The sequence below is a fragment of the Camellia sinensis genome, chromosome 3 (genome assembly GCF_055761805.1).
Source record: "Camellia sinensis isolate YWXY chromosome 3, ASM5576180v1, whole genome shotgun sequence".
In the NCBI taxonomy this organism is placed as follows: Eukaryota; Viridiplantae; Streptophyta; class Magnoliopsida; order Ericales; family Theaceae; genus Camellia; species Camellia sinensis.
The window spans coordinates 172584759-172595112 of record NC_138963.1 but is presented as its reverse complement, the minus strand read 5'-3'; the positions used below and the strand labels follow the sequence as shown (position 1 = coordinate 172595112).

General features: G+C 34.7%; 1 protein-coding gene across 1 annotated transcript; it reads left to right on the top strand.

The window, feature by feature from the left end:
- Nucleotides 1–553: 553 nt before the first annotated feature.
- LOC114309772 (uncharacterized) lies at nucleotides 554–4286 on the top strand. The gene is made up of 2 exons (XM_082921456.1): nucleotides 554–3408; nucleotides 3497–4286. Exons 1-2 carry the CDS (start codon nucleotides 609–611, stop codon nucleotides 3796–3798), a joined length of 3102 nt encoding a protein of 1033 aa, XP_082777582.1. The 5' UTR covers nucleotides 554–608; the 3' UTR covers nucleotides 3799–4286.
- The last annotated feature ends 6068 nt before the right edge of the window (nucleotides 4287–10354 follow it).

The window sequence follows — 10354 nt, the reverse complement described above, 5'->3', positions numbered from 1 at the left end:
TAATTATTAATATTAATTGATACTAATTAATAATTTTAGTATTAATTGATACTAATTAATTTATAATGGAAAAAAATTGTTACAATAATACTTCCATTACATTTTTATCAAATGTATCAATTTTTATATTAGTTGATACTAATTAATACTAATTATATTAACTTTTATTAATGAAATAATTTTTTTAAATTAAAACTGAAAAAAATGACAAAATTATCATTTTTATATCATATAAAGGCAAAAATGACAATTATACAGTAAAAAGCTATTTTACAGCTTATCAACCAAACACTATTCTGCTACTTAAATCCATAATCCCACAGCTGCACCAAACAAGTTAATAGCTTATATTCACTGTTATAAGTTATAATCTGTTAAGGTATAATTTATAATCACTTTCCCACAGGTCTACCAAATGAGACTATTATTTTCCCTCCACAAATGATATGAGTGTGGGGCCTAATTAAAAAAACTTCCATAGTCAAAGTCTATGGTGATTGATATGGCAACCAGACTCATGGAAAAAATTATGTATAAATTAAAGCCTTGAACAACCCATTAGTTATCCATCAAAAGGCCAAAAAAAAAAAAAAGAAAAAGAAAAAACAATGGGACGCATAGAGAAACTACTCTGCCTTATTTCTTTAGTCTTGTTTGTTACACTCTTTTCTTCAACCATTAACGTTGCTACTGCTTCTGTTCAAGAGGCTAATGCTCTCATCACATGGAAAGCCAGCCTACAAAGTCCAAACCATTCCCTGCTAACTTCGTGGGTCCTTCCACCTCATGATAACATCTCAACAAGTACCGGCCCATGCAGCTGGTATGGAGTTACTTGCAACTTCGATGGAAGCATCAATACATTGAACCTCACAAATTCGAGTGTAAATGGTACGCTCGACAACTTTTCATTTTCATCATTTCCGAATCTTTCATATATCGATCTCAGCATGAATAATCTCTTTGGTGCCATTCCACATAGAGTTGGCTACCTCCCCAAACTCATTTATCTTGATTTGTCCACCAACCAATTCTCAGGAAACATCCCACCAAAAATTGGCCTGCTAACAAATCTTGAAACTCTTCACTTGTTCGATAATCAGTTGAATGGCTCAATTCCTCAAGAGTTAGGCCAGTTAAAGTCTCTTACCGAGCTTGCTTTGTTTAAAAACAGTCTTTCAAGGTCCATTCCTGCTTCTTTAGGAAATTTAAGCAACTTGGCTCGCCTATATCTCAATGATAATGATTTTTCTGGTTCCATCCCTCCTGAAATGAGAAACCTTGTCAATCTTGTCGAGCTTTACATGGAAAATAACAATTTCATAGGTCCCATCCCTGCCACTCTTGGAAACTTGAATAAGCTAACTGTGTTGTACTTGTTCAACAATCACCTATCTGGTTCCATTCCCCGAGAAATAGGAAAGTTGAAATCACTCCAGAGCCTAAGCATCGAAACCAACAATCTTACTGGCTCAATCCCAACATCTTTTGGTGATTTGAGCTCCCTAACACTCCTTTATCTTTGGAATAATCAACTCTCTGGTCCAATTCCTAAAGAGCTAGGAAATTTGAAGTTCCTCAATTATTTGGAATTGAGCGAGAATCGACTTAGCGGTTCCATTCCTGCTTCATTAGGTAATTTGTCTAATTTACAAACTCTTTTCCTTCGTTCCAACAAATTTTCCGGTCCCATTCCAAATGAACTTGGCAATTTGAAAAACTTGCTTAAACTAGAAATTGATGACAACCAATTTTCTGGCAATCTCCCAGAGCTTTGCCAAGGTGGTAAACTTCAAAACTTCAGTGTCAACCGTAACCAGCTCACGGGAACAATCCCTAAAAGTCTAAAAAACTGTTCAAGCTTAATCAGAGCCCGTCTTGATGAAAACCAATTAATTGGAAATATATCTGAAGATTTGGGCACTTATCCAAACCTAATCCACCTAGATTTGAGTAACAACAAATTTTATGGTGAATTATCAGAAATCTGGGGAAGGTTTCCAAATTTGGAAAACCTAAACTTAGCAAGGAACAATATCACCGGTAGCATTCCCCTAGGACTTGGAAATTCAATACAACTACATCGACTTGATCTGTCTTCAAATCGTTTAGTTGGGGAGATTCCAAAGGAATTTGGGAAGTTGACCTCTCTGGAGAAGTTGATTTTAGCTGATAACCAACTTTCCGGTAGTATACCTCAAGAACTTGAATCACTAACTGGGATTTCGTATCTTGATCTGTCCATAAATAGATTCAATGGGTCAATACCGGGTATTCTGGACAACTATCTTAAGCTGTTTTACTTGAACTTAAGCAACAACATGTTCAGCCAAAAAATTCCAATACAAATTGGTAAGTTATTTCAACTGACTGAGATGGATCTAAGTAGTAATAATCTCACAGGGGAAATACCATTGGAAATCACAAAGTTGCAGAGTTTGGAGAATTTAAACCTTTCCCACAATAATCTCTCTGGTCTCATTCCAAAGGGTTTTGAAGATATGCGTGGCTTGGCATTTATTGATATATCATACAATCAGTTACAAGGTCCTATTCCTATGAGCAACGCCTTCATAAATGCATCAATAGAAGCACTGCAAGGGAACAAAGGTCTGTGTGGAAATGTCAAAGGCTTGCAGCCTTGCAAAGTTCCTTCTACATTGCAAAAACACACCCTACAAAAAAGGACACTTGTTCTTGTAATTGTGCTCTCTCTTGGTGGAGCACTCTTACTTCTAGGTGCATTCATTGGACTTCTCATCATGTTCAATTCAAGAAAGACAAAATCACAAGTTGAAGAGGGTGACACCCAACCCCCGAAAGAAGATTTGTTATCGATATCAATATTCGATGGAAGAGCAATGTACAATGACATTGTAAAAGCTACCAATGATTTTGATGCCACATATTGTATTGGAAAAGGAGGATATGGAACTGTCTACAAAGCGAAGTTACCATCAGCTAATATAGTAGCTGTGAAGAAACTTCATCCGTTATCGGAGAGGGCTGATAGGAAAGATTTCTTAAATGAGGTAAGGGCATTGACAGAAATTAAACATCGAAACATACTGAAGCTTTTTGGGTATTGTTCACATGCTCGACATTCTTTTCTAGTTTATGAGTACCTCGAAAGAGGTAGTTTGGCTACAATTTTTAACAAAGACGAAGAAGCTAAAGAGTTAGATTGGCCTAAGAGGGTGAATGTTATTAAAGGTGTGGCAAGCGCTTTGTCATACATGCACCATGATTGCACACCACCCATTGTTCACCGAGACATTTCCAGCAACAATGTTCTGATTGATGAGGAGTGCGAGGCTCGTGTTTCAGACTTTGGCACTGCCAAGCTTTTGAAGCCAGATTCCTCTAACTGGAGTGCATTTGCAGGCACATACGGATATGTTGCACCAGGTAAACATAGTTTTATGCTCTCCTAAATTGACATAGAATCTAAAGCATAACAAAACAAGTGCAATACCATGTCTCTCTTTTTCTGCAGAGCTTGCTTACTCAATGAAGGTAACTGAAAAGTGTGATGTCTATAGCTTTGGTGTGTTGGCACTGGAAGTGATCAAAGGAAAGCATCCGGGAGACTTCATCATGTCCCTGCTGACCCCAGCTGTTGAGAACATACAACTAAAGGATGTGTTGGACCAACGTCTTTCACCTCCCTCCCCTGAAGTTGAGGAGGTAGTGATGCGCAGTGTAAAATTGGCAATCGCATGTTTGCATGTCAATCCACAATCTAGGCCAACCATGCACATTGTTTCTCAATTGTTATCCACCCAAAAAATTCCGTAGAGCCTCACCTATGTGCACAGAATTGTTGCCCATGAAAATGCGCAGAATTGATCCCTTTCTATTCTGCATATTTTTCTAGGCACTAATTTGTGCACTTAGCAAAGCTCAAGCCTCAAAGACAGTGCAAAGCTATTTTGTTTAGTAAGGATATGTTAGATATTAGATAAAACTCAATCCTCTCTATTACCTACTTAAATATACTTTTCATATAGGGATTTTCATTGTAAGAATAAATACTGAAGAGTGAAAATCAATAAAAAGAGAGATGTATGCTTGGGGCTTTTGTGTGCCATGTGTGTATGGTAGTAACCGAACCACACACATATGGTGTGGCTTCTCTCTTTATTGTCATCTTATTTATTTTATTTTATGTTGCTTTTATTTTTATTTTTCTTGAATATATACCTACCTTGTAGCACCAAAAATTGTTGGCTTCTTTTATATTGATTTGAAAGAGCAATGTTGCTGGGGTGCTATTTTCCATTCAATGATTATGTATAACTTACCAAAATGGTTCAAATTTGATGTTGGTGGTGATGATTTTGTGGTGGTGATTTTGGGTTTGATGGTGACTTGAGATTTGGTGAATAGGGAGAGAGGTGGTGGTAGGCAGGGAAAAAGGCAGTGGTTTATGATGGAAGCTATAAAAGAGAGGGGAAAGAGAAAGAGATTAACATGTTAGGAAGAGTCGATGACAAGCTTGATTCACTTTCTGTATTACAAATAACATCATAAATTTCATCAAATGATGTACTACAAATTTTTCATTATAAATTTAAACAACAATGATTGAGACCCTCTTTTTTGTCTCCAAAAAAAGGGGGTCTCAAGCACTTTTGAAATTTAAATCTCTGTTTTATTTGTTTTTGTTTTGTTTTGGATTGTGAATCTAAATCTCAGTTTAGTAAATGAATTTTAACAAATTGCATTTATTAATATAAAGCTTGAAGATTGTAATGAGATTAGTAGAAACAACTATAGCAATACACAAGTATTCTTATATCATCTTTTAAAAGGAAATTGGATATTCTTCTTTTCCATTTATAAGGGATCTGAAAATCTGGAAACCATTTATTCAACAAGTATAAATTTGGAGAACATTATGGTACACACCTAGGTATGTATTATATGCATCTTATAACTTAAGAAGAAAATAGCATAACTTTATACTTTTTGAGTCATAACTAAAAAAATAAAAGAAAAATGTCATAACTAAATACAATATGAGACATAATTAAAAAATTCATGAGTCATAACTAAAGAAAAAAATTTGTTATAACTAAAGAAAAAAAATGTCATATCTAGGGGTGCATATGATGCACCATTTTAAAGAGTGTGTATATCAGAATTTCCCATAAATTATCCATCTATAAAAACTATAAATTTAATAATCTCAAATCTTTTTAAAATAGGGATAACCAAATGATAATTTCAAACATGTAGAGCTTTATCACGAGAATATTATTGTTATGGCTATGAGGTTGAGATTCTGAACGTGGTTTGGGTGATTTCATCCAAAGAGTCAAAACACGTCATCTTCATAATAAATTGGTAAGCTTCTCTTGCAGTGTGGTAGCTTCTGGGCACACGTTCTGCAAAAGTTACAAACATTTGGAGATGATCCAAACGCATAAATTAATAACTTTCGTAAATTATTTTTTATGTATTAATCTGATGTTTATTATATTATTATAATTAATTTTATTTTAAATATTTGAATTTTATCATTATATGTTTAGAAGTAAGTAAAAAAATGATTTGTTTTGATTTTAAAAATATGATGAACTAAATATATTAGTGAGAAGTATAAATCATTGCTTTAATTTTTTTTTATTTTACTTTTACCTTTGTACCGTTTTTTAAAAAAAAAATCTCTACTTCCCTTCTCTATTCTCATACGCTAGTATCAATCGCCCCCCATCACCAGCACTGGAAAGTCGCCAAAAAATAGCCAGTGTTAGAAAAGTCACCGATGATCAGTGGCAAATAGATAGGTGAACATATAGAAAAATAAATATGGGTAATATAAATTTTCAAATTATTATTCTTCTTATAGAGAAAAAAAAAAAAAAAAAAAAAGAGAATAATTTGGAATAAGTTTTTAGACTTATAGCCCCAGTGCCTTAAAATGTAAACAAAAATTGCACTGAACATTTTTAGTTTTCGTTTGGCTAATTTAGTTTGGCTAAAAAAACACAAAAAACAAAATAGGCTAAATAAGCCCATAATACAAAACATTACATTTAAATCATAATCATTTCACTTTTTCTCTAAAAAAAGCCAAAAAAACCAAACCAAACGAACTTTTTAGTCCCAAGCTAAAAAAGTCCCAACTCAAAAAAGCTAACTAAAAAAGCAAATTTTAATCGGGGACTTAGTACAAACCCTTAAAATATAATTTTTTTTTTTAAAAAAAAAGAGACATTATAAGCTCTCATAAATTGCGCCAAACAAGACATGTATTGAGGTCAAATACTCAAATATGGGATACACAAGAAGATGGGGTTTGTATTAGTTGTACAACCTGTAGAGAGTAGAATAATTAAATCATAACCGAACTCCATTTGTAATGTCTCAATTTTTTTTTTTTTTAAATAGCCAGTGTATAATTTAATTGAGCAAATTTTTGAATTTGATTGTCGTGTAAATTCTGTGCGAAAACAGTTCGGTTTTGTATTTTTTAAAAATAGTTTCCGATCTCAGAAAATTATGAAATTTTTATGTTGTTCCCATATAAGTCTAGCATGTTGGATAACAATTTCAGAATTTAATGATGATTATTTATTTTATAAAAATTCATGGACTGATTGGTGTTCAGTTTAATTTATAACAGAATTTAAAATTGAGTTTTGGGTGTTCGGACCATGATTTGAGATAAATTAATTGGGGATTTATTTTAAATTATTAAACTCCATTCATTTTGGACCCAATTAATTGAATTATGACCCGTTAGTAACCATGTAATAGTGTTGTAGTTTTATTATTATTATTTGACTACCATAAAAGAGTTGTGAATATTTATGGTGTGTACCATTAAACGAAATATATTTTGTGGTGAGAAAATATTATATTTATTTTTGTCATTAAAGATGTTGAAATTTATTTTTGATTGATATATATATATATATAGGTGTATATATATAGTTAGATATTTGTTTATAATATATATAAGTGACCAAATAGGATGTTTTCTTCAACTTTGGGTTCTTGCCGTGAAGAGAAAGAGAGAAAAAGGGTTCCAATGTCGGTTTTTCATGGGTTTGATCTAATATAAGTCATTTTTGACCCCTAGTGCTTTGGATAAAAACGTACAGGGCGGAAAATGCGCCATTTGGCTCCGAGTAGATTTAATTTCTGTTGCCAAAAAATTTGAAAGCTTCTTGGCTTGAGGTAGGGATTTTTCCTACGCTTCTTTATGTACATTTACTTGATTATATGGAGCTTAGAATTGTATATAATTTAATTAGAATTTTTGAAAAATTTGTGATTTATTTGCTTAAAAGAGAAATTTTCAGAAAAATAATGAGTTGATACCCAAATTGCGAAAGTGTAAACTTGGAATATGTTTGTAAGGTTATGAAAGAGCTATGTTTTAAATTTGAACAAAAACAGACTTCGATTCGATCGGTTTTGAAATTTTTATCGTTTTGCGACCAAAAGAACATTTTTAAAGAAAACAAAGGAATTGCGTTTAAATTTTGGGGCTTTTAATCAAAATAGGATGTCATAGTTGAATAATTCTTGGAGAATGAGTTTGGAAAGAAAATGATGTTTCCTTGGGCATTAACGGTATTATTTTGCTTAATGTATCTGTTGGAATAAAATCGACACGGTTAGAAATGGACCTTGAGAGGTTACCGGACGTGATTGTGATATGAAAACTAGTGTAGTTGTTCATATTTGATGAGATGTGGAATAGATTGTATTTATCGGAATTTTTAGAATTTAATTGTTTAAATATCTGTTTAGAAATATCTGTTTTGGACTATCGGTGGAGGATAGTTATGATTGTTGTAGAAATGCATGAGACTTAGGTAAATTGAACCATATTCCTCATTTGTTGCATTGGACATTGCATTACATTCATTTCTTTGGAAATGTATCTGTTTTTTAGAAATGTTTAGAAATGTATCTATTTGTGAAAAGATGAATAGTTGGTGAATCTGGGTAGGAGGTATGGAACCACGCGGTTAGGTGTCGAGCCTTCCAGTTTACTGGTAAAAATGACAGTGGTAGTGCATTAGGGCCTACTTGTAGACACTCACCTAGAGATTCACAGAACATGTATTCATGTAACAGATATGGTTTAAAATAGAAATGATTTTGTATTTATTGTGGCATCTCAGCATTGCATGCTTTATAAAAAGAGAGATAAATTGTTTTATCATGAGCATGGCATGAGTATACTCCTTTTTGGTCTTGTCATGGTCCATATGTTGTGTAATATATCTCTACTGGGCTGTGGCTCACTCTATAAGGGAAACCATTTCAGGTACAGGTACTATACCTCCGCCAAGGCATTGACTTGGAAGGACTCGGAGCTGAGGCTTTATTTTTGTTTTATTGTTATTTGTTGAATGTAAGCCCAGGGCTGTATTTGCATTGAGTTGAAATTCCATTTTGTATAACAAAGAATGTTCATAGATAAATTTGTAAGCCTGTAGGGCACTTATTATCTGTTCGGCTTCCATTTCATACTTGTTTTAAAATATATGCTTAGGATTGGAACTAGGGCATTGAGATGTGAATAGCATGTATTTGGAATTTGAGATTTAATGGAAATGAATGGATGGAATAATTAGCTATATGTAATAACCCTCACGCTATCCTGACTATACTTATATGCATTCATGTGGTCTTGTCTTGTAAACTAGCATTTCGAGTCTTGTCCTTGTTCGTTTAAGTGTTTCAGCATGTTTTGTACCTTGCTTGGTGTGAGTTTAGCCGAGGTCGTTTTCCGTCTAGGATTACCTTGGAACCACTTTGTTTGACCTCCACCTTCGCTCTGACATATTGGCCGAGATGTCATTATCTAGGCCGAGGTGTTCATCACCAAGGTCGAGGTGTGAATCATCTAGGCCGAGATGTTACCTTTGCACCTAGGTGATCTTGTCCTGGAGAGGTATGACCTAGACCAAGGTGTGGCACATCTAGGCCAAGGTGTGGCACAGCTTAGTCAAGTGTTGTCCTTCCTAGCCGAGGTCGTTATTCCCTACTTGCCGATGTCTTGTTATTAGCCGAGGTCCTTACTCGCCAGAGTGCCCATGCCGTCTTGCTTGTTGAACACACTTTGTCATAGCTTTGTCTTGTCACTCAGCCACATATCTGTGTAGCACCAACCAGCCACTGCCACGTGCCCCTATAGAGGGTTAAGTCAGCCAGCAGACTTAGAAATGTATCATTTTTGCTGTATGTCTTTGTTGTGAGGAGAGAGAAGATCTAGAAGAAGAAGTTTAGAGTGAGAGAGTGGGCTTCGAGCTTGATTTCTAGAGATCAAACCATTAGATTCATGTATTGTGGTTAGATTCTTGATTTACTCTTGTCATTCTTATTGATCATCTAGCTGCATTGCATGATCGAACCCGTTTTGCATGTCATGCATCGATTTAAAGTTGGTTTTAGAACGAGAAAATAGTGTTCATGTGTTCTTGAAGGAAAGCCTTGTTTGATCTGAAAGTTTGCATTAAGATTCATGCTCTTGTGTTTGTTTTCATGAAATCCTTGAATATGGGTACCCAGGTCCATGTTTTTGAACTCATAACATGTAATCTCAGATTTGTAATAGCAAATCATGACCTTTGCATTCATCTTCCTCATGTTCATGTTCTTCACGTTCTTCTAGAGAGGGAAACCTAGATTTTTCCCAACCTCATTTCCTTGAATGTGGCCATCGAGGCAACACCTCAGCAAAAAGGTGTGGGACCTCGGCCTAGACCTGGTAGTTGCCCAGCACGTTTTTCCCGAGATAAAGAATTGTGCTTGTTTCGATTTGACTTAGTCTTGAGGAATACTGAGATCATCTACATGCATGTGAAACTTGTTTGAAAGTGCATTCAACAGACTTTGCCATGTGTTTGTAGGGTTTGGACTTGCCTTGACCCCGACGCTTGAAGAACTAAGTGAGTGGTATTTTTAATAAAGCTATGTTATAATGCTTTGATAAAAGTCTTGTTTGCTTCGTTTTGGAAAGTAATTGTAAAGCATGAATGGTTGTTCCTAATTGGAAAATATACTTATATTGTTTTGATGACATTCTTGGAAGTCCGTACGTGCTAAGGGACTATAAGCATTTGTAGCACAAAGTTTGGAAGTCCATACGTGCTAAGGGACTATAAGCATTTGTAGCACAAAGTTTGGAAGTCCGTACGTGCTAAGGGACTATAAGCATTTGTAGCACAAAGTTTGGGAGTCCGTACGTGCTAAGGGACTATAAGCATTTGTAGCACAAAGTTTGGAAGTCCGTACGTGTTAGGGGACTCTAAGCATTAGTAGCACAAGTCCTTAGTGTCCGGGGACTATAATGCAACGACAACATTGAATTGAGATATCTCCCTTG